The sequence below is a fragment of the Mirounga angustirostris genome, unplaced genomic scaffold (genome assembly GCF_029215605.1).
Source record: "Mirounga angustirostris isolate CCGP_5_RB_7025 unplaced genomic scaffold, mMirAng1.0.hap1 SCAF_1, whole genome shotgun sequence".
Lineage (NCBI taxonomy): Eukaryota > Metazoa > Chordata > Mammalia > Carnivora > Phocidae > Mirounga > Mirounga angustirostris.
In genome coordinates this window covers 5,775,046-5,800,782 of record NW_026991709.1, presented here as the reverse complement: position 1 = coordinate 5,800,782, position 25,737 = coordinate 5,775,046, and the positions used below count along the sequence as shown (strand labels likewise).

The 25,737-nt window shown below is 39.5% G+C and overlaps 1 protein-coding gene across 1 annotated transcript in view; it reads right to left on the bottom strand.

The window, feature by feature from the left end:
- DSCAM (DS cell adhesion molecule) overlaps positions 1-25,737 on the bottom strand; it is a 957,910-nt gene that overhangs the window by 283,098 nt on the left and 649,075 nt on the right. Inside the window, exons 8-9 of the mRNA XM_064577323.1 lie at positions 14,139-14,435; positions 13,092-13,367 (exon numbers count right to left, since the gene is read on the bottom strand). Coding sequence (XP_064433393.1) covers positions 13,092-13,367; positions 14,139-14,435 — 573 coding nt within the window. The remainder of the gene's footprint in view (positions 1-13,091; positions 13,368-14,138; positions 14,436-25,737) is intronic.

The following is a 25,737-nucleotide window of genomic DNA, read 5'->3' as shown; positions in this document are numbered from 1 at the left end:
TGGTATTTTGGAGAGTGCTCTGCAGTCATTGGGAACACTAAGTTAATGTTACTCATGGACCCACCTATAAGGATCTTCATGGTACACTATGTACAGAGTCAAAGTGCTGGAGGAAAGCCTAAGGGTTTACTTTTCATGCTTTAATATACATTTATATGTCTATCTTCATAAGGGCATAAAAAGTAGATTTAAAATAAGCCTATTAGGGGCACCTGGGTGGTTCAGTTGGCTAGCCATCTGCTTTTGGCTTGGGTCATGATCCCGGGGTCCTGGGATCGAGCCTCATGTCGGGCTCCCAGCTCAGTGGGGAGCCTGCTTCTCCCTCTCCCTTCCCCTGCTCATTCTCTCTCTTCTCTCTCTCAAATAAATAAATAAATAAAATCTTTTAAAAAATTTAAAAAAATAAACAAGCCTATTAAGTACGTACATGAATAAGTGCTGACAAGGCAAGAAGGAATGATAACAGAATTGGTGGATGGTTAAAAAAAAAGATAAATGCAAATAAAACAAAATATGGAACTTCTACGGACTGATGATAATGATGTGGCGTAAGGAAAATACTGACCAACCGAAGTCAGCAGCACCTCTGGGGGATTTTGTTCATGAGCCCAACGGAGTGACTTCACAGTAGGCCATGGGTTCCACAAAAAAGTCTTATCTTCAGGGTGGTGGTGACATTCTCATTCCCCTCTTTGGGGCATGAGAAAATGCCTGGAGGGCTGGGGTTCTCTGAGAGGAGGCGGCACATCTGTCCGCCCTTACAGGGATGTCAGAAACGGTTCGCGGGAAGCAATGGCCCACGGCTGTATGCCTTTGGTAGCTTATATGGAGGAGGGGGGCTGCTATTCAGTGTGCTGCCCTGGAGGGGGCAGGGGGAACGGGACCAGAGAGAAAAGGAACAGCTAGAGAAGGTGGGTTTGTATCCACCAGGAGGAGGAACCGTGTGGTGCTCACAGCTGTGCAGAATCAGCACGAGCTCCGTACCTGGAGCGGTATACTGTGCAGACCGGGTGCAGACAGAGTCTGGAAAGATGGGCAAGGTGAGTATCACATGGTGGTCTCATCCAGCTGAACTCCATGTTCACTGGTATCTCTATGGCTCTATCTTTGTCCCATCTATTTATGCTACGTAGGCATCTCTTATATATACTTATTTACGTCTACCTATATGTGAATATAATACACATATTTATACATGACTTTAACCCATGAGTGTGTTTTATAGTTATATGTAAATAAAAGACACAAATATTATTTATGTCACGTATCACGTGTGCACAAACTTACAGAGTTGTGTTATGTACCAATCTACATAAAAGATCCTCCTGTATGATTTTGAATAATTGAGAAGGATTTTTTGCTGACTTAAAATATCATCAGAGCATTATTGGTTAAGCACTACCTGGGGGTCTTTTCCGTGTGTGTGTGTGTGTGTGTGTATGCACGTACGTGTGTGTATATTTGCAAACAGACTGATTATGGGTTCGGCAGGGAAGGCGCAATAATTTTCCTGTCATTCTTCTTTTCTCATCTCTACTTAATTCTCTCCTTCTCCAAGTTCCCATGTTTAACAAGCACAAGTATTGCAAAACATGATTTCTCCTACAATCTTAATTTTCACTGAGTAAAAACGGCAATCTCTGACTTCAAAACAAATCCAATACACAATCTTTTTCTCTTCCTATACTTAGAGAAAACCAATTTGAGATATTATTTCTAAAAAAAAAATTAATGAAGGATTTCCTTGAAGAAAGGTACCAGCTTCATTTTTCTAGAATGGAAGGGAAATTACAAGAGCTTCTACCCCCAGGACAAACCTGTCTGAAGAAGACAATGAAGTGGACTTCGGAGCTCAGTTCTGACCTCCTAACCTAAGGAAAGTCATTCTCTCCTGCGGGAGCCTGAGAGCGTGAATCCTCGGCCAGGGGAGTAAATGTAGCCACTGGGCCCATCAAACAGGGGTGCTCCTGGGTGGCTCAGTCGGTTAAGTATCTCCCTTCAGTTCAGGTCATGATCCCAGGGTCCCGGGATCGAGTCCCGCGCATCAGGCTCCTTGCTCGGTGGGGAGTCTGCTTCTCCCTCTGCCACTTCCCCCCAACTCATGCGCACTTTCTCTCTCTCTCTCAAAAATAAATAAATAAAATCTTTAAAGAAATTAACCAAGAGACTATAAATTCCCATTTGAAACCATAAAATCCCACAAAAGGATTGCACATTTAATGTTTTCCCCTACATTCCTCTACTAGGTCTATTTTCTCCCATATTATTCATAATAGAAACTACACCTTCCCTAAGGAGTTGCTGAAAAGCCACATAAACATTTTGTGAATGACTACAATTTAGGGCCATACCAGACCCAACAAACAGGACCCTAAATGAAACTCTGTTCAATTTTAATGAGGCACCTGCAAGAGAAAACTAGCTTGAAACATGACCATGTGTTCTACCAACAGGTGTATAAAGGATTCCAGTAGCCAGTGGAATTGACAAAGGAGAAGAACTCCATCCCTGATGGAGGCGGGTTCTGAGCCTGTCTGGAACAGCAAGGAGGCTGGAGGTGCTCTGGTTGGAGCAGTAAAGGGGCAAGTGTTGGGAACGGGAAGTGGGAGAGGGGGGTCCTGCCAATGTTGTTTCTGTGCACAGAACTGTGCCTCTGCCCTGGCTGAATGACATCAGCTATCAGGAGCCCCTCAAGAATGATGTCACTATCAGGCAGCACTCCTGGCCGCTCACTCAGAGATGGGAGCAGACCCCACTTTTAATTTGGCATTCACCTCCCCAGCTACAGCCACGGGAACATGGCCACGGAGCAGGTGCAGCATACAATAAAGAGCAGTGGAGGCAGAATCTGTAGGTCAGATTGTGCAGAACCTCGTCCCCGCTGAACACAAAGGGTCACTACCGTTCAGTCGGAAATACTGCCAATGACACCTAATTCTTCCCTCGCTTTGGAGCAAGACATGAGAAAGAGGTGTGTTACATCAGGAAGACCGTGGTGAAATGGAGTACAAAGGAGCTAATGTCCGTGATCACTCGTTCTGCGTTTCGAGCATCATCATCTCATCTCGTTATTGGCAAACATTTATTTTAAAAACTCATGAAAAATAATTCTGAAAGCTTAATGCTTCTCAGACACTGTTGACCACCTACTGTCAGCTCTCTCTCTCTCTCTACTAATTTGAGCCCTCCAAATCCATATTTCAGAGTTCTTGTGGTCTGAATCCAGGATGCTGGTCCAGATGCTCTCAACCAAATCCTGCCCTCCGTAAGCCTTGCCCAGGCCACTGAATTTTTTAGTCTCAGGCTCTCTGTCACCCAGACCAGAACTTCTGGAGTGGCCCGGGGTCCTCCCCCACCCTCACTTTCCAAATCCATCCCCCCTTTTACTGCTCATCAATGTAACTAGTTCTCATTGCCTCTCTTAAATTAAGCTGTCAATAACCTCACGCCCTTCCTTTTTAAATCATCTTCTTAACTTTTTAAAAGCTTCCTACCTGGGTTCTTTACCTTAATTTCTCCTCACTACCCTGGCTTCCCACTGCAATGTGGATTGCTTTTCTAAAACACACTACAGGGTGTACTGGAATCCAAAGATGTGTATTTGAATCCTGAATACATTACCGGACAGCTCTGAGCAAACCTCCCGCTCACTCTTAATTCTGTTTCTCTGCTTATGCTTTATCTACATTACAGAGTCACTGTGAACATTAATTAAGGTTACACATATGAAAGTGTTTGTAAACTATAAAGTTTTATATAAATATAAATAGAAGGTGACATTTTTATGTAGCAGCCAATTAACTTTCCTGGCAGTGCTGGTCCCTAGCAATTAAAACACTCAATTAGGCACCGTTCAAGTTCAATGTGGCACCTAAAATGAGAAAGAAAATGCTTTGAAATGTGTTAAATATAACCCTGCTTGTTAAATTGAAATGAAGTGAAAAAGGGAATTTGACTTTCATTTCTCCCAACTTGTTAGAAAGCAGCATAACTGTGCTTCTGGTTTGTTAATAGAACTCAGAACTGCTTAAGTTTTAAGTATTATCAATAATTAACTGGTGTTTAAATTGATCTTTGAAGTGTTTTTTTTTTTTTTTCCAAATTTCCTAAGCCATGCTACATAATAAGCAAAAGGGCCAAGACTATTAGCAAAAAAGACATGACTATGGGGCGCCTGGGTGGCTCAGTCAGTTAAGCATCTGCCTTTGGCTCAGGTCATGACCCCAGGGTCCTGGGATCGAGTCCCACATCAGGCTCCCTGCTTAGTGGGGAATCTGCTTCTCCATCTGCCCCTCCCACGCTCATGTTCTCTCTCTCTCTCTCAGATAAATGCATAAAACCTTTTTAAAAAATTAAAAACTTAAAAAAAAGACATGGCTGAAAAATAGTATTGTTTAGGGGCGCCTGGGTGACTCAGTAGGTTAAGCATCTGCCTTCGGCTCAGGTCATGATCTCAGGGTCCTGGGATCAAGCCCCATGTCGGGCTCCCTGCTCAGCGGGGAGGCTGCTTCTCCCTCTGCCCCTCCCCCTGCTCATGCTTTTGCTCTCTCTCTCTCTGAAATAAATAAATAAAATCTGTTAAAAACAATGGATCGTGGATCACTGCATCAAAAACTAATGATGTGGGCGCCTGGGTGGCTCAGATGGTTAAGCATCTGCCTTCAGCTCAGGTCATGATCCCAGGGTTCCGGGATCGAGTCCCGCATCGGGCTCCCGGCTCAGCAGGGAGCCTGCTTCTCCCTCTGACCCTCTCCCTTCTCATGCTGTTTCTCTCTCGCTCGCTCTCTAAAAAATAAATAAATAAAATCTTAAAAAAAAAAAAACTAATGATATACGGTATGGTGACTACCATAACATAATAAAATAAAATTTAAAAACAAATCTTTTTAAAAAGAGAGACATAGTATTGTTTCCAGATGTCATCTAATACACACACTCATACAGACAAATACACACATACTCACACACACAGCCTGCATTCAGTGTTAACAGAGAACCTCTGGGCAACAAGATGAAAAGCTTGTGCTCCCCCCATTTGTGACATTACTTGAGATGGTGTAGGCTTGTAAGCCCCTTGCAAACCAGGGTCATTTGAGGACTGCAGTGAGGTTAAGGACGGCCAGGCAGGCCTAGGCCAGGAGGAGAAAATGTTCTCTTCCCCTTACCTCATGTTGCAAGGCCTAAATGCCTGGATCAGCAGGAAGTGGCTCTTGCCTAGCTTAAAGTGTGTCTTTCTAATCAGAAGTGTTCTTTCTAAAGACAAAGAACATGTTGTCTCCAAAGGAAGGATGGCTAAGAGAATTCTTTATTCTGCAAGCATAAGCAGGATGTATTTCGTTCTTATTGCACTTCGTGTATATTTCACTTCACAGATGTTGGCTTGATACATTGTTATGTTTATCTGATCTCTGCGAGTATATAGCTAGGTGAGAAATAAACGGCAGTACGCAGTTGCAAGTGCTGCCTTTGCTCTGCATCCCCTGTGTCCTGGTGATTTCGTAAACCCTTACCCAGGGACCCCAACGCACTAGACGTTGACAATTACTGACGGAAACAAGGGGGCCCACTTTCCAAGGAAGCCAAATTGTGAGCCAACGTATTTGCTCTTCTGAAATTATCTGAGTAAAATATTCACTGTGCAGTCTAACAAGAAAGGTAATTGAGCTGTGTTTATATAAATAAAATAAGAACAGACTGCCTTCCAATCCTGATTTCACAGAGAAAGTAAAAAATCAGTCTTTTCCTATAATTCAGTTGATTGCTTATTTCTTCCCTTATCATAATCTTTATCATAATTGAAATAAGTAAAGGTTATTAATCTTTTAAAAGCATCGATAGACTATAATCCCGACTACTGGAGTGTGGCTTAATTTACATATTTCATTTCCAAACATTTTAAAATTCAAATGTAAATGTTCAGAAGTCAATTTCGTTGCAACCTTTCTAAGGACATCTGAGTAAAAGCTAAAATTGTTCACGGTGTATAATTATTACTATATATTTAAAGTTAGAAGTCATCTTAAGCCAGAAATGCAAGTGGTAGTCTTAAACGGAATTACTCAAGTATCTTTGTTGGGGTGCAAAGTGGGTACCTATGACCAATGAGTTAATAAATAAAAGGAGATGTTAGACTGTCATCTTTTTCACCTGGGAAGTCCCACATAGGCTTACTCAGGATTAACCTTGTCCACCCAGCCTGCAATTTCCTCTTTTGGTGACTACAGTTTCATCTGTCAACACAGAAAAGATGAAATTAAATAAATGTAAGGTGGGATAGCCAACAACTGTATTTTGTTTAGAAAATGCTCCTTTTAAAACATGTTTTGAAGCAATGATTCACCAAAAGGATATGCTCTCTCCTTTGCCCAGACATCTGCACAAAAAATTATAGACATCTCAACCACCAATGAACACAGTTTTTATCAGGTTCAGTATTCCAGGCTTCTTGGCAAACCCACTGTTAGTCTTCCCAATCAAATTTGTGTTAGTGTATGATATTCTCATAGGGTGGGCTCCACAGAGAGATGTAACCTGTCATCTAGAAGGCTACCGTTAGAGACTGTCAGGAATGTCTCGAGCTTTGCTCACTTGGCTATTGTAGGTTTCCTAGGGATCTGCTTGGTTTCAATGTCATCTTGTATCTTGAGGGCTTTCTGCTGTCTTCGTCCCCTTGTCTGTCTGATTTGGTTGCTGCACCTGACATCATCCTTCCTTCTGGCTCCTTCCCTCACACCTTTTTTTTTTCCTTTAAAGATTTTATTTATTTATTTGAGATAGAGCACAAGCAGTGGGGAGGTGCATGAGGAGAGGGACAAGCTGACTCCCCGCTGAGTGCAGAGCCCAATGCAGGGCTTAATCCCAGGACCCCGTGATCATGACCTGAGCTGAAGGCAGATGCTTAACTGACTGAGCCACCCGGGCGCCTTCCCTCACACTTTCTATCAGTGGTCTTCGCTTGGCTTCCATGGCCTAACATGATTCTTCTTATCCTCAGGGTTGGTTTTTTCTGGGGAGAATTCTTAGCCATTGGATAGAATTTATTTTCTGAGGTATTAACCTGCGTGGGGGCCTTTCTTTATTGAGCACATGTTACTAAGTAAAGTGAATACACATTCAGAAGTGACTCTCAGCCCCATTCATATTTTAATTCACTTTTTTAAGACAGCTTACTATGGCTATTATTCTCATTTTCCTCCTTCTTTTGATAGTTCAACCTTCTCCCTAGCAAGGGGGTGTGGATGGAAGCAGGCAGCCTATCCAGGCACCGCACAGCTCTGGCCTCAGTGACTGGTCCAGGAATGGGTGGTGGTCTGTGGAAAGCCAGCCAGAGTCCCTCCCTCTGATTATCCTACATGGAGTCATCAGGGAAAAGGCATGTGAGTCCAGAGTAATGAGGGTCAGTTTTCTTGCTGTATAGAGAGGCAGCTCTGAGGGAATGAAGCCGGTGTGTAGAGGGAAACACCAAAGGAACAGAGAAGTTTCAGATGGTAATTAAATGGCCAACAGATACATGAAAAACTGCTCAACATCACTTGGCATCAGGGAAATACAAATCAAAACCACAATGAGATACCACTTCACACCAGTCAGAGTGGCTAAAATTAACAAGTCAGGAAACAACAAATGTTGGCCAGGTTGTGGAGAAAGGGGAACCCTCCTACACTGTTGGTGGGAATGCAAGCTGGTGCAGCCACTCTGGAAAACAGTATGGAGGTTCTTCAAGAAGTTGAAAATAGAGCCACCCTATGACCCAGCAACTGCACATACCAGGTATTTAGCCCAAAGGATACAAATAGAGAGATCCGAAGGTGCACCTGCACCCCAATGTTCATAGCAGCAATGTCCACCGTAGCCAAACTATGGAAAGAGCCCAGATGTCCATCAACAGATGAATGGATAAAGAAGATGTGGTGTATATATATATATATATATATATATATATATATATATATATATATATAATGGAATACTAGTTAGCCATCAAAAAATGGAATCTTTCCATTTGCAAGGACATAGATGGAACTAGAGGGCATTATGCTAATGATCTCACTCATATGTGGAATCTAATAAACAAAACAGATGAAGGGGAGAAGGGAAGGAAAAATAAAACAGTATGAAATTAGAGAGGGACACAAACCATAAGAGAAGCTGAACCCTAGGATACAAACTGAGGGTTGCTGGAGGGGAGGTGGGGGGGATGGATAACTGGGTTATGGGCAGGCATTAAGGAGGGCACATGATGTAATAAGCACTGGGTGTTATACGCAACTGATGAATCATTGGATTCTACCCCTGAAACTAATAAAAAAATAATAAAATAATAATTTTAAAAGTCTAGACCAGGCCTCCTGTGAGGCCAATGCTATCTCTGCCCCTCTCCCAAAAGTTAGTCTAATACAACCTTGACCTCCATCCCTACCTCCCCCCTCCCCACACTGTTATAACTGCTGTTAAACCAGTCTGATTGGAGTTCCTGCTCTTTGCATTCAATAGGATCATTGATACATTGATCCATCCTCATCTAGGAAATTTAGAGACAGATTTACATTTAAACAGTTCTTGTATGAATTTTTGTCAGACTTTATCTTCAGACATTTGGTGAATAGGTTTTAATGTGAGTTTGAGTAAAGCACTGATGAATCTGCCTCTATGAATGAGAATCTGCAGGGAGGTACGCAGTCTCCTGATGGTTACACATAGGCCTGCACCTTACACATTATTTATTCACTAATGTCTCCAAATCTACCGCTCAGATTCCACCATCCTAAATTCCACTCCTGTCTATCTAACTGCCTCCTTAGTAGATCCACTTAATATTTCAACCTCAATACATCAAAAAGTAGACTCCTGATTTCTTCCCTGAAATTGCTTCCTTGCATCTTCTGCTGACTCAACTTATGGCTGTGTTCTTCTTTCTATTGCTCAGGCTCTTACACCCACATCCAATCCATCAGGAAATCCCACTGCATAGACCTTAAAAATATATCTAGAACCTGTCTTCTCCTCAGCCCCTCACTGCTCTCTCCCTGGCCCAAGCCCCCCAACCTCTCCCCTGCATGAGCTTTCTAGCAGGGGGCCTGCTTATCCCTTCTTGCCTTTAGCCTATTCTGAGCACAGCAGTCAGATGTATCCTTTTACAACCTGGTGAAGCCCTGTGACATCTCGTTTAAAATCATCTGATCAACCCCTCCATCTCACTCAGGAAAAACTCAAGCCCTCAGAGCCCAGCCCTGCTGAACTGGGTCCTACATGAAAGGGCCCCGCTAATTCTGACCCCACCCCTTATTACTTTACCCTGTGTTCACTCTGTTCCAGCCACACAGCCTCTTTGCTGGCCTGCCAGGTGGCCAGGCCCACTCCTGCCTGTTTTTGTTCCTTTGTCTAGAATGCTCTCTCCCCTAGATATGTGCTTGGCTCTCTTTCCCTCCTCTATGTCCTTGATCAAATGTCAGCTTCTCAAAGAAGGCTTCCCTGACTGCCCTCTTAAGCACTGCAAATCCCAAATCCCTACAGCTGTCCTGCCCACTGCCAGCCATTTCTTGCCAGGCTACTGTAATGAAACACCACGCAAAATAATATTTTCCTTCTTTTGTTTGATGATCCTTGCTAAGGACCTGAAAATGATTACTCTACATAATATATACTTAGAAGAAAAAAAATTCCTGAAAACAAAACCATCTGATTCAATTGTTTCCTAAAATGATGCATACTTTGGTGGTAAGAGCCAATAAATTCTCCTTTCGGGTGTAAGCTAGTTGGAGTTGGGTTCTGTCACTTAAGGTTAAAAGGATCAAGATTAATACATTGATTTATGCTGGTCTACAAAATTTAAGAATAAAAGCGAATAATTCAAATGGCCTTTGTTTGAATTTATGTCTCCTAAAAAATTGATCTTAAAATATTTGTAATCCATTTACCCAATGGTCAGACTTCTGGCAACTTTTCCTGAAAGAAACCATCTTACAAGGAGATAAAGGCCAATGCATGGAGAAGCTCATTTGACACATCATCCAAAATGGTTAAATATTAGACATAAATGAAATAGCACTGGAGTAGATATTTTCTAAAGGTAGTCTGAAGACCCCTAGGAACCCCTGAGAACATTTTTGGGGGTTTGCAAGGAGATAACCATTTTTCTTATAACAGTAAGATATCATGTACTTTTCTCATTGGCTTGACATCTGCACAGATACATAGAAGTCATGGTGGGTAAGACGGCTGGGGTCTTAGCACAAATCATGGCAGTGATACCGAAATGCGCCCGTCACCATTGTGGTGCTTACCACCACACAGTGCTAATTGTTTTTTAAACCAGTTTCATTTAAGGACACTTGACAAAGCCATGAAAATAAAAATTTTAAGTGTTTTACTTAAAGTATAAGTTTTTTATATTGAGTTCATGTCATTTTCAGTGTTCTCTGCTCCGTGTAACAAAATGGGAAGAACACACAAAGCACTTCGGCCTCCTGCGCAGGATGGTTGTCTGGAAGCAAAGTACTTGTGCATCTGTTTGAATTACAAGCTCAACGAGTCACTCTTTTCATGGAATTCTGTTGTTTCCTCAAAGAATGGCTACCTAAAAGCTATAGTTACTCAGGCTTGTGCAACTAGCGGGCATTGTCCTAGGGGGAAAAAAAAGATATAGCCTGCCTCTCCTATGATCATCTGACTGTATTTGTTGCAAATAATGAAATTCAAACTTTCAAGCAAAAAAGTAGAATTCTGTAAAACTTGTATCTGTTGCTATGAGCTTCTCAGCTTCCTAATACTTAAAAACTTTTCTTTTTCTTTTTTTTTTTTTAGATTTTATTTATTTGACAGAGAGAGACACAGCAAGAGCAGGAACACAAGCAGGGGGAGTGGGAGAGGGAGAAGCAGGTTTCCCGCTGAGCAGGGAGCCCGATGCGGGGCTCAATCTCAGGACCCTGGGATCATGACCTGAGCTGGAGGTAGACGCTTAACAACTGAGCCACCCAGGCGCCCCCTTAAAGACTTTTCTGATGAGCCTTTGATTTTATTCTGTCGATATTTCAAAGATCCACATAACTCAGCAAACCAATAATTTCCAAATGATCAACTTATCATGTTACAAAACAAGCTGTGGGTAAGACATTCTTTCAAAGCGCATGATAGACAGATGAATTTTAAGACACCAGAGCACCAAACATTTATTGATACAGCTTCTAATTCTCCAGGGCAGGTAATCTTTAAGATACCACCATGTTTTAAGTTTCTGCATTGTATTAAACATTATAAAGTATTTTCTGGTTTATTCACTTGTTTTATTTGTTTACTGTTTGTCTCTCTTGATTGGAAGGAGAGCTCCACAGGGAAAGAAGCTTGTCTACCTTCTTCATCACTGTTTTCCTCAGTGCCTAGAGTAAAACCTAGCATGGAGCAGATGTTTCATAAATTTAAAGAAATAAATATAACCACAAAATGAACTTTTATGTAGCTATCATAGTCTGATTTACCAAGAAATTCTAATGACTTGAGAAAATTCTTAAGATATGTGGCTCTTTTTAAAAGAGTCAAAATTATTTATGTGCAAGTATATCCTATATTATACATACTATATAACATACAATACATAAAATATTACATAGATTGTATGTGTGCATGCATGTGTGTATTTATAGGTGTCCTGAAAAGGTAAACTAACAAAGTTTGTGGGGAGAAAAAATGTTGGGGAAGACCATGGAAAACCCATGTAATTTTGTAGCCATGACATTAAAAGACAATTATTGGTATGTAGGGATAGCTCAGACAGATAGTTTAGCAGGCAGAAGGCTATTGTTATGGAAACTTGAAACTGTTTCATAACATTTTAGAGTTATTTTCATGACCTGCTTCATGTAGATTATTTACAGAATTGAAAAATTTCATGTTCAGCTGAAGAAACTGACTTGGGGGATAGAAGAAACAGCTTCCCCTAAGGTTCTGCCACTACAGGGCTGTGGGTCCTGGAGTGGGTCTTGTAATTTTAGTGGGTCTTTACTGATAAGGAGATTGAGACTGAGTTGCATGACCCCCAAATTCATCCCGATGGTTAAATCCTGTGATGTAAAGAATCATTTAAAAGTCAAGAATTTTTTTGGTGGGTTCCTTTAATCATATAATTACTATATTGTTGTTTTGACCTACTCAACTACTCAAGATGAAAAATGTGTTTGAAGTCCTTATCCATCAGAAAACCTCTTCTGGTTGGATTCTAAAAGAACTTACTTTTAGGAGTTTTTAGGAAAAGAAAGATTCAGATGGTTCCCAACTTAGGATGGTTCAACTTCCAATTTTTCCACTTTATGATGGTGTAGAAGACATGTGCATTCAGTAGAAACTTTACTTTGAATTTTGAACCTTGCTTTCTCCTCCAGAGCTGGTGATATGCAGTAAATACTCTCTGGTGATGCTGGGCAGTGACAGCGAACCACAGCTCCCAGTCAGCCAGTGGTCAGGAAGGTAAACATCCAAAACTGACTACTATTCTTCACCCATACAACTTTTCTGTTCTTCACTTTCAGTACAGTATTCAATAAATTACGTGATATTCAACACTTTCTTATAAAGTCGGATTTGCATTGGATAATTTTGCCCAACTGTAGACTAATGTAAGTATTCTGAGCAAGTTTCAGTTAGGTTAGGCTGAGCTATGATGTTTGATAGGTGAGATGTATTAAATAAAATTTTTGACTGACTACGTTTTCAACTTACAATGAGTTTATTGGGACATAATCCCATTGTAAGTGGAGGAACATCAGTATGTGTTTTAAAATGATCTGTCAGACAATTAGATAACAACACCAATGATGTCTATTTTTTTTTTTTTTTTTGATGGTAATACCACACATATCCTCCGGAAAACCAACCCAAAAATCCATATGAAAAGAAAATTACATCAAGCACAGGTCTTGTGCAGATGCAGGAGTAAAGAGGTCAGAACACCTGATGTACTCTATCATTCCCGTCTTTGTAACTGTCCTACTGAAAATAGGCAGCCTCTGAGATCCCCACCCGACCCCCACTCCTGCTCGTGGTTCTGGTGAAAGGCGGAATCATGGCAAGCTGTGTGGGGACAGGGAGCGCAGCCTTACCTTTGACCGTCACGTGGACACTCTGGCTGGTGGAGAGCTGCGGCTGAACCAGCACATTGCACGTGTACTCTCCCTCATCCACTTCTTTTTGCACGTCCGAGAGTTTTAGAGTGCCGTTGTTCTCGAATGCCACTTGGCGATGGTTGAAAGGAAGCAGATTGGAGTTCTTGTACCATTTGATGGAGTAATAGGGATAGCCAATCACACGGCAGTGGATGTACGTGTCCCGCCCTGCTATCGCTGTGATATTTTTCATTGGTCGAATGCTTGCAGGCCCTGGAGAGACACAAAGAAGCTATTGAAAATAATTTAAGGGTACATCTCCTGTGTGGAAATGGGTGCACTTTTCCTTGAGTAAAAAAAAAAAAATGTAGATTATTTTCATGTAAAAACGTCTTTTTCAATTAAACAATTTTTTCTGTGTTTGGATTTTTCTACTCAGAAGTTCTTTGTTTCCTTTTAGTTCCATTACTTTCAAATGAATTGAATGAAGTGTTAAAAACTTTCATTATCAACTACTTCTATTAAAAATTTTGAATTACAAGACAAGAGGCGATTTAATCAACAAAAAGTAGCTAGTCTCCACTGAACCATCATGCTGTTTTTGTGAAAACACTGGTAGCAATTCAATTTTTAAACTGTCTCTGTGAAGTAGGTTATGAAGATGGAGGTTATGCCATGTTGAACTATGAATGTAAGTTAAAATACCATGTACATGAAGGTTTACCATGAATGTGGTAGAACAGAAGAAGAGGAGGAAGGAAAGAGCATGCAGAGCATAAACCAGGAAAGGAAAGATCAAGTGGACAAATCTGAGAGTAACAGAGAACAAGCTGACTGAAGAAACCAAAATGCCTTTTTTTTTTTTTTTTTTTTTCACATTAACCCAATCAGGGCCATTCTGGAGTCAGAAGGAAAGGGTAGGAAATGGGAAGCAACAGTTAATCTGTTTTGGCATTCCAAGACTCAGCTCGGTGCATGCAGAAACTTTCTTCTCCACTACAATGAGTTATGTGTGTTTTTTTGAGGAGCTGATTTGACAAGCACCTCTTACGTTTATTCGAGCCTGGTACAGGACGACTCCCGCCGAGTTGTTAGCAGTGCAGCGGTAGACTCCCCCATCCCGGACCTGAGAGCTGGAGATGTTCAGGTAGCTGACCACGTTTCCCTCCGACGTGATCATCTGGCTGATGCGGTGACTGCCACCCTTGAGGATTGGGTCATCGTCCAGGGTCCACGTGATCGTGGGCAATGGGGTTCCCTTCACGTTGCACATGAGGGACACTGGTTCTGCTGGGCTCACCACTTTTTCACTAAAGGCAGAAATAATTTTGGGAGTTCCATCTGCAGAAAGACAAATTATGGAAGGAAGTGGCACATACAAATAATTAAACAACTTCCAAGTCCATTTATTTAATGATTAGGAGGTAGATGTGTTGGTTATTAAACACTACAAAAAAAAAAAAAAAAGTCTAGTTTTATGGATAAAGCTAAATTCCAAGCAGAACAAGATTTCATTTTCAAAATGGGCAACTACAGTATTAACAAGCTTTAATTACTTATATATTTCCTGGTTGTCATAAGAAGAACAATCATGCAACCCAGATGCCCATGGTATGCAGTGTCAGCTCCCAAGAAATATATAATCTGGAACTGTTACATCCCCACCAGAAGTTATAAACACAGAGGAAATTCACCCCTCTAAATGGTCACATTAGCTTTCCACTTCTGCAATAATTAGGGCTCGCTCACCAGGGAATAAAGGAAAGGTTGAGGGATTGATTATCTCACCTTACTCATTTTCTCATAAGAAATCATCCTTTAATTATTGAACTCTACATCTGGAACTAATGATGTACTATATGTTAGCTAATTGAATTTAAATTAAAAAAAGAAATCATCCTTTATAGTTTTAATGATAAGTGGTAAGTCCGTGTAAATGTCCATGAAAGCTCTGAAAATGGCTAAAAGCCAAATAAACTCTGAGTGTTCCAGTGTGTATTAAATATCTCTGTAAGTATCTTAAGGTGGTGGCTATACAATTTATCATCCAACCTGGGACACTTTTGAGAATGAAACAGACACTAGGAGCAAATATGCCAGGAAGACAGGCACAGCCTCAAACTGTCCCAGGCAAAGTAGGATCTAGGTCTTAGGGAGTTTTCCATAGGAATTTCCAATATTTTCAACAAAGATAAAATTTTCATACTCCATTGTTGTGCTATCATATATATGGACCATTTGCCTCACACTGTATGTTAGTAATCACAAATGCATTGCTGATAAATTGGAAAGCAAAACAAATGGAGGGAACACATCTGAAACTAGCTCACAATGCCATCACAGAAAGGTAACTGTTAACACTCCCAAGTACTCTGAAGAGTTTCTCATCCCCAGCGCCCTCGAAAACTGGAAGCCTATTTCTGTGGCCAGTGAGGCCAGCTGTGTAGGGTTCTCCTGATGGGGGTGCTGTGCTAAGCCCTCTACCATCTTTCCTCTTGCAAATTCCTGAATGTCAACTCCGTTCTAATTCCTGGGTGACTGGAGAAGGCCCTCAAGTAAGTCTTTTTTTTCCCCTCATGCAATCATAAGTGGCATATTTCAGTGTTCTTGGATTGCAAGCATCTTGCTTTAGTACAAAAGATGAAAACAAGGACTTCATAATATTGAAGTAAAGAACCTGTGCAGACACTGCTACATCATGCTTTGCCTTATGGAGAAGTTAGATGTCCCTGTGATTGTTATTCTTTGTACATAATCAGCTGTTGAAGCTTAGGAATGTTATTTATTTTTTTCTTTTTTTTAAATTTTTGGGTTTTTTATTTCAAACACTTAGGAATGTTATTTTATTTAATCTTACAATTCACATTTTTCTCATGATGTGCTGAGCTGTAAATTTCTTTGCACTGATTTTACACAACATACTGAAAACTTGTCTTTTTTTATCTATTTAGGAAAGTTTTCTTCAGTTATTCTTTTTTTTTGTAGATAAAATTTACATACAGTGAAATTTACAGATCTTAAGTGTACAAACAGAATGAGCTTGTTAAATATGTACACTGTGTAACCACCCAAATGAGCACGATGTAAAGCATTTCATCACCCCAGAACATTCCTAGGGCTCCTTTCAATCTCACCAGACAGAGGCAGTCACTGTCCTGATTTCTTTCACCCTGAGTTAGTTCGTCTGTTCTTGAGCTTCAAATCCGTGTAGTCATAGAGTTGTGTGGTCTCTCTATACAGCAGATATTCTACCATTGCCACAGCAGTCAGCAAAATTAAGAAATGTAACTTTGGACCAGTATGACCACCTAACATGAAGTCCATATTGAAAGTCGGCCAGCTGACTGAACATGTCCCTCTCAGCTATTTCCCCCATCCCAACCAGTATCATACATCCCATTTATTTGCCACGCTTCTTTAGTCTCCTTCAATCTGGCTCATTCTTTCATCTTTTTTGTATTTCTTGACTTTGACATTTTTGAAGAATTATACGATAGCCAGTTGCTCAAAGTGGTTTTTTTCTATTTCCACATAATTAGATGCAGTTTATGCATTTTTGGCAGGAGTATCACGGAAATAATATTGTCTTTATGTGGTTATTGGCCATTGGTGTATCTCCTTTTGTGAAATATCTGCTCAAATCTTTTGTCCATTGTTATGTTAGACTACCTTTTTATTGATTTATAGGAGTTCTTTATTATGCTGAAGATAAGTATTTACCAGATATCTTCTAATGGCCAAATATATTTGTCAGGTATATTAAGTAAATATGTGTGTCAGACATATATATAGTATGTATTATAGCTGTGTATGTTTGAATGTGTAAAATTTTCTTCCAGTTTGTAGTTGCCTTTTATTTTCTCAATGATGTATATGCCTTTGACTTTTAGTGCTTCCTTCATCCCAAGAAAGCTTTGTAAATCCCCCAAATGATGAAGAATTCTTCTATGCTTACTTTTAGAGACTTCATAGTTTGGTATTTTATATCCTAGTCTATAATTTAGAGCAAATAAAATCTGTACAAGGTATAAGGTGTGAGGTACGAATTGATATTCGTTTTTTTGTATTGTGTTCATTGAGTAGTTTCAGTATTGTTTGTCAAAAAGATTTTCTTTTAGCTTAGGAATATTGTGGACTCTTTTTTTAAATTTTATTTTATTATGTTATGTTAATCACCACACATTACATCATTAGTTTTTGATGTAGTGTTCCATGATTCATTGTTTGCAAATTTTACCCAGTGCTCTATTCAATAGTGCCCTCTTTAATACCCATCACCAGGCTAACCCATCCCCTCACCCCCTCCCCTCTAGAACCCTCAGTTTGTTTCTCAGAGTCCATAATCTCTCATGGTTCGTCTCCCCCTTAGACTTCCCTCCCTTCATTTTTGCTTCCTACTATCTTTTTTTTTTAAACATATAATGTATTCTTTGTTTCAGAGGTACAGGTCTGTGATTCATCAGTCTTACACAATTCACAGTGCTCAGCATAGCACATACCCTCCCCAGTGTCTATTACCCAGCCACGCCATCCCTCCCACTCCCCACTGCTCCAGAAACCCTCAGTTTGTTTCCTGAGATTAAGAATTCCTCATATCAGTGAGATCATATGATACATGTTGTTCTCTGACTGACTTATTTCGCTTTGCATAATACCCTCTAGTTCCATCCACATTGTGGCAAATGGCAAGAGTTTGGTTTTTTGATGGCTGCATAATATTCCATTGTATATATACCATATCTTCTTTATCCAATCATCTGTTGATGGATATCTTGGCTCCTTCCATAGTTTGGCTATTGTGGACATTGCTGCTATGAACATTGGGGTGCACATACCCCTTCGGATCCCTACATTTGTATCTTTGAGGTAAATACCCAGTAGTGCAATTGCTGGGTCGTATGGTAGCTCTATTTTCAACTTTTTGAGGAACCTCCATACTGTTTTCCAGAGTGGCTGCACCAGCTTGCATTCCCACCAACAGTGTAGGAGGGTTCCCCTTTCTCCACATCCACGCCAACATCTGTTGTTTCCTGACTTGTTAATTTTAGCCATTCTGACTGGTGTGAGGTGGTATTTCATTGAGGTTTTAATTTGGATTTCCCTGATGCCAAGTGATGTTGAGCACTTTTTCATGTGTCTGTTGGCCATTTGGATGTCTTCTTCGGAAAAATGTCTGTTCATGACTTCTGCCCATTTCTTGATTGGATTATTTGTTCTTTGGGTGTGGATTTTGATAAGTTCTTTATAGATTTTGGATACTAGCCCTTTATCTGATATGTCATTTGCAAATATCTTCTCCCATTCTGTCGGTTGTCTTTTGGTTTTGTTGACTGTTCTTTTGCTGTACAAAAGAGTTTTATCTTGATGAAGTCCCAATAGTTCATTTTTGCCCTTGCTTCCCTTGCCTTTGGTGATGTTTCTAGGAAGAAGTTGCTGCAGCTGAGGTCGAAGAGGTTGCTGCCTGTGTTCTCCTTTAGGATTTTGATGGATTCCTCTCTCACATTTAGGTCTTTCAACCATTCTGAGTCTATTTTTGTGTGTGGTGTAAGGAAATGGTCCAGTTTCATTCTTCTGCATGTGGCTGTCCAATTTTCCCAACACCATTTGTTGATGAGACTTTTTTCCATTGGACATTCTTTCCTGCTTTGTCAAAGATTAGATGACCATAGAGTTGAGGGTCCATTTCTGGGCTCTCTGTTCTGTTCCATTGATCTATGTGTCTGTTTTTATGCCAGTACCATACTGTCTTGATGACGACAGCTCTGTAATAGAGCTGGAAGTCTGGAATTGTGATGCCACCAGCTTTGCTTTTCTTTTTCAACATTCCTCTGGCTATTCGGGGTCTTTTCTGGTTCCATACAAATTTTAGGATTATTTGTTCCATTTCTTTGAAAAAAGTGGATGGTATTTTGATGGGGACTGCATTGAATGTGTAGACTGCTCTAGGTAGCATTGACATCTTCACAATATTTGTTCTTCCAATCCATGAGCATAGGAAAAAAAAAAAAAAAGGATGCTGTACTTTGTCAAATGCTTTTTCTGCATTATTGAGAGGATCATATGGTTCTTGTTCTTTCTTTTGTTAATGTATTGTATCATGTTGATTGATTTGTGGATGTTGAACCAACCTTGCAGCCCAGGAATAAAATCCCATTGGTCATGGTGAATAATCCTTTTAATGTACTATTGGATCCTATTGGCTAGCATTTTGGTGAGAATTTTTGCATCCATGTTCATCAGGGATATTCTTCTGTAATTCTCCTTTCTGATGGGGTCTTTGGTTTTGGGATCAAGGTAATGCTGGCCTCATAAAATGATTTTGGAAGTTTTCCTTCCATATTTTTTGGAAGTGTTTCAGAAGAATAGGTATTAATTCTTCTTGAAATGTTTGGTAGAATTCCCCTAGGAAGACTTCTGGCCCTGGGCTCTTGTTTTTTGGGAGATTTTTGATGACTGCTTCAATTTCCTTAGTGGTTATAGGTCTGTTCAGGTTTTCTATTTCCTCCTGGTTCAGTTTTGGTAGTTGATACATCTCTAGGAATGCATCCATTTCTTCCAGATTATCTCATTTGCTGGCATAGAGTTGCTCATAATATGTTCTTATAATTGTTTGTATTTCTTTGGTGTCGGTTGTGATCTCTCCTCTTTCATTCATGATTTTATTTATTTGGGTCATTTCTCTTTTTGATAAGTCTGGCCAGGGGTTTATCAATCTTGTTAATTCTTTCAAAGAACCATCTCCTAGTTTCATTTTCTGTTCTACTGTTCTTTTGGTTTCTATTTCATTAATTTCTGCTCTGATCTTTATTATTTCTCTTCTCCTGCTGGATTTAGGCTTTATTTGCTGTTCTTTCTCCAGCTCCTTTAGGTGTAGGGTTAGGTTGTGTATTTGAGAACTTTCTTGTTTCTTGAGAAAGGCTTGTATTGCTATATACTTTCCTCTTAGGACTGCCTTTGCTGCATCCCACAGATTTTGAACAGTTGTGTTTTCATTTTCATTGGTTTCCATGAATTTTTAAAATTCTTCTTTAATTACCTGGTTGATCCATTCATTCTTTACTAGGATGCTCTTTAGCCTCCATGTATTTGAGTTCTTTCTGACTTTCCTCTTGTGATTGAGTTCTAGTTTCAAAGCATTGTGGTCCAAAAATATGCAGGGAATGATCCCAATCTTTTGGCACCAGTTGAGACCTCATTTGTGACCTAGGATGCAATCGATTCTGGAGAATGTTCCATGGGCACTAAAGAAGAATGTGTATCCTGTTGCTTTGGGATGGAATGTTCTGAATATATCTGTGAAGTCCATTTGGTCCAGTGTGTCATTTAAAATCTTTATTTCCTTGTTCATCTTTTGCTTAGATGATCTGTCCATTTCAGTGAGGAGGGGTGTCAAAGTCCCCTACTATTATTGTATTTTTGTCAATGTGTTTCTTTGATTTTGTTATTAACTGCCTTATATAATTGGCTGCTCTCATGTTAGGGGCATAGATATTTACAATTGTTAGATCTTCTTGTTGGATAGACCCTTTAAGTAGGATATAGTGTCCTTCTTCATCTCTTATTATAGTCTTTGGTTTAAAATCTAATTTGTCTGATATAAGGATTGCCATTCCAGCTTTCTTTTGGTGTCCATTAGCATGGTAAATGGTTTTCTACCCCCTCACTTTTAATCTGGAGGTGTCTTTGGGTCTAAAATGAGTCTCTTGCAGACAGCATATTGATGGGTCTTATTTTTTTATCCAATCTGATAGCCTGTGTCTTTTGATTGGGGCATTTAGCCCATTTACATTCAAGGTAACTATTGAAAGATAGGAATTTAGTGCCATTGTATTGCCTGTAAGGTGACTCTTACTGTATATTGTCTGTGTTCCTTTCTGGTCTATGTTACTTTTAGCCTCTCTCTTTGCTTAGAGAACCCCCTTCAATATTTCCTGTAGGGCTGGTTTCGTGTTTGCAAATTCTTTTAGTTTTTGTTTGTCCTGGAGGCTTTTTATCTGTCCTTCTATTTTCAGTGGCAACATAGCGGGATATAGTATTCTTGGCTGCATAGTTTTCTCGTTTAGTGCTCTAAATATATCATGCCCGTCCTTTCTGGCCTGCCAGGTCTCTGTGGATAGGTCTGTTGCCAATCTAATGTTTCTACCATTGTAGGTTACAGACCTCTTATCCTGAGCTGCTTTCAGGATTTTCTCTTTGTCTCTGAGACTCATAAGTTTTACTATTAGATGTCAGGGTGTTGACCTGTTTTTATTGATTTTGAGGGGGGTTCTCTGTGTGTCCTGATTTTTGATGACTGTTTCCTTCCCCAAATAGGGAAGTTCTCTGCTCTAATTTGCTCCAATATACCTTCTGCCCCTCTCTCTCTTTCTTCTTCTTCTGGGATCCCAATTATTCTAATATTGTTTCATCTTATGGTATCACTTATCTCTCGAATACTGCCCTCATGATCCAGTAGTTGTTTATCTCTCTTTTTCTTAGCGTCTTTATTCTCCATCATTTGGTCTTCTATATCACTAATTCTCTCTTCTGCCTCATTTATCCTAGCAGTTTGAGCCTCCATTTTTGATTGCACCTCATTAATAGCCTTTTTTATTTCGACTTGGTTAGATTTTAGGTCTTTTATTTCTCCAGAAAGGGATTCTCTAGTATCTTCCATGCTTTTTTCAAACCTAGCTTATAATTGTAATTCTGAACTCTAGTTCTGACATCTTACTAATGTCCATATTGATTAGGTCCCTGGCAGTCAGTACTGCCTCTTGTTCTTTTTTTTTGAGGTGAGTTTTTCCATCTTGTCATTTTGTCCAGAGGAGAACAGATGAATGAAAGAACAAAATGCTAAGAGGGTAACAACAACCCCAGAAAAATGTGCACTAAACAAATCAGAAGAGACCCGAAGCTGGGGGAAAAGAAAGGGAAAGAAAGAAAAAAAGAAAAACAAAATAAGAAAGAAAGAAAAAGAAAAAGGAATATGATCAGATATGATCAGTCTGGTGAATAGATCAGTGCCACACACTAGATTTTGGGTATCTTTCGGTCTGTTAGAAGAAACTGTCTCCCAAAATTTTAAAGAAAGAAAAACTTATATATGTACAAAAATAAGGGTAAATATGATGAAGGGATAGGATATGATTGTAAAGATGAAAATTATAAAAGATTTTATAAAAGGAATTGGTAAGAAGTTGGTTGAAAAAAGAAAGAAGAGAAATTGAAAAAAAAAAAGGGGGAGAGAATGTGATCAGGCAGGAGTCTAGAACAAAGCCATACACTAGAGATTTAGGGTATATTTTGGTCTGTTAGAAGAAACTGTATCCCAAAATTTTAAAGAGAGAACAACTTATATATATACAAAAAATAGGGTTAACTAAATGAAGGGATAGAATATGACTCTAAAAATGAAAAATAAAAAAGATTTTTTAAAAAGGGATTGATAAGATGTTGGTTGTAAAAGGGAAAAAGAAAAATTTAAAAAATAGAAAAAGAAAATTTAAAAAATTAACCTTGAAAGATTAAAGAATCATGGTAAAAAAGCCATGAATTCTATGTGCAGTATTCCCCTAGCGCTGGAGTTCTGCCATTCTCATTGATCGGTAAACTTGGTCTTGGCTGGCTGTTCTTGCTGATCTTCTGGGGGAGGGGCCTGTTGCCGTGGTTCTCAAATGTCTTTGCTGGAGGTGTAATTGCTCCCTCCTTGCTGGGGGCCAGGCTAAGTAATCTGCTCGGGTTTGCTCTTGGGAGCTTTTGTTCCCTGCAAGCTTTCCGTACAGCTTTGGAGGATGAGAGTAAAAATGGCAGCCTCCCAATCTCCGCCCCAGAGGAGCCGAGAACTCGGGGCCTCACCCCTCAGTGTGCCCCCAAAGAAAAGCAGTCAATCACTCCCTTCTTCCTGGTCTCTGGCCGCACTCCGTGCTCACCCGGCCTGTGACCGAGCATTTCTATCTCTGGCACACGACCCTGTTTGGAGTCTCCAAACACAGCAGATTCCTGCAGTGCACTCCTGTGCCACTCCTCCTGGGGGTGGAAGGGGAGTCTCTCTGGATCTGCCACTTGTTGGGTCCCTGCTGGAAGAGCAGTGGCCCAACTGTGCTGTGGATCGTGGTTTATGGCAACCCCGAGCTGCGAGCCTGCTCCTCGGCTCCATCTTTGTAGCCTGCTTCCCGCTCCAATACCTGGGAGCTCTGATGCACTCAGGCAGCCCCGGTCTTTATGTGACCCTGAGGGTCCTGAGACCACACTGTCCCAGCGAGTTTTCCACCCCCCCACTTAGCTATTGGAGCGATGTCCCTCAGTAGAGCAGACTTCAACAAGTTCCGATTTTGTCCTCTGCTGCTCTATCACTTGCTGGTAGTGGCTGATGGAGGCCCCCTCCCCCGCTGTCTGTCTTCTCGAATGCTGCCTCGGATTCACTTCTCGGCACCTCCTACCTTCCAGAAAGTGGCTGCTTTCCTGTTCAGAGAGTTGCTGCTATTCTTTTCTTCGATCTCCTGTTGAGTTTGTAGGTGTCCATAATGGTTTGATACCCATCTAGCTGAATTCCTGGGACCAGATGAAATTTAGGTCTCCTACTCCTCCGCCATCTTGCTCCTTCCCCTCATTGTGGACTCTCTTGCAAATCAATTTATCATATATGTGTAGGCATATTTCTAGACCATCCAGTATGTTCTATTGAGCTGTGTATCTATCTCATTCAATGTAGCTTTATGAGTCCTCCAACTTTCTTCTTTTTTTTTAACATTGTTTGCACAATTCTCAGTCTTTTACTTTCCCACACATGTTTTTTAAATCAACTTAGACTATAGGACTTCCACTTTTTTACATAAATTTAAAAATCAATCTATAAAAGCTGTTGGGATTTTGACTGAGATTACATTGATCATGTTACAGAGAATTGTTACCTTAAGAATATTAGTTTTTCAGTCCTTGAATATGGTGTACTTTCCAGTCTTTTAGGTCATCACAATTTTATATTAGCAATGTATAGTTGTACAGTTTTACATGTTGAAATCTTTCACATCTGTTGTTAAATTTATTCCTAAGTGTCTTTTCTTTTATGCTAATATAAATGGAATTTTAAAATATTATTTTCCATTTGTTGATTCCTACTGTATAAAAAGAAAACAAATTTTGTATTTTTTGTATACTATGAGTTTCTAAACTCACTTATGTATCTAGGACTCATTTTATAGATTTCTTGGGATTTTCTATGTAAACAACAAGGTCTGTGATTAAAGATAACTGAGATTTTTCCCTTCCAAACTTTATGTATTTTATTTCTTATTCATACCTGCCTAGGACTTCTGGCACATTGTTGAATAGAAGTGGCAGTTGTGAACATCCTTGCCTTGGTCCCAATGTTAAATGAAAAATATTTAGTGTTCAACCACTAAGTATGGTTTTCACTATAGAGTATTCATAAATGCCATTTATTGGGTCAAGGAAGTTCCTTATATTCCTAGTTTGCTGAGAATTTTTTATTCTGAATGGATGTTGAATTTTGTCAAGTGGTGTTTTTCTGGATATACTGAAGTCATCAATTGTTTTTCTCCTATATTCTATTAATATGATGCCTTATGCATACATAGATGATTTTTGTTTTTAATGTTTTTCCAATCTTACATTTATGGGATAAAATCCAACTAAGTTTTACATAGACATAGATACAGATGGATAGATCAACATATACATATTTATATATGTATATATATACATATTTATGTAGATATGCATACACATATAAATATTCATATGTATATCAATACTAATATATATGCGTGCATGCATCTATATAATTTTAATCTCATGTACCAAAAGTGAAAATTATGCTACTTCGTGGAAATGTAAAAACCCTGGTACAAATAACTTCAAATAATTTAATTTATATTCTCCTTTGTGTTAGTGCATCTATTTATGTCTAAACTCTATAATACAGTATTATAATTTTATAATTTGTCAGTTATTGTTTAAAGACATTCAAAGAGAAAAAACAATTTCTCTAAATGTTTAGTAACATATTTCTTGCCTTTTCTCATGGCCTTTATGCCTACAGATCTGAATTTCCATTTTAGGTCATTTCCCTTCACCTTCAATGACTTCATGTGTCATTTCTTCTGGTATCACATTCTTTCAGCTTCTATTTACTGAAAATATCTTTACTATTGCTGATTTTTAAAGACTGATTTTTGCTAGATATAGGAGCATAGGTGGACGGGGATTTTTTTTTTTTAATCCTTTTTAACATTTTAAAGATGTTGCTCCATTGTGTTCTGTCTTCCAAAATATCTGATGAGAAGTCATCCATCATTCATACTGATAACTCTGTTTACTTAATATTTCTCCTTCCTCAGAATTGTAGGATTTTTTCTTTATCTTTGGTTGTCAGCAACATGACTCTAATGTGCCCACATGTGATTTTCTTTGTATTTATTCTTCTTGGGGTTTACTGTTTCTTGGCTCTGTAACTTTATTTTTTATACCAAAATTGAGAAAACTGTAGCTGTTAGTTCTTCAAATACTTTTTTCTTCCCCAGTGTCAATCTCCTATTTTTCTAGGCCTCTAATTATATGTGGATCAGGCCACCTGATGAATGTGCCATGTCACTGAGGCTCTGGTCATTTCCTTTCTAGTCTTCTTTCTCTCTATGCTTCA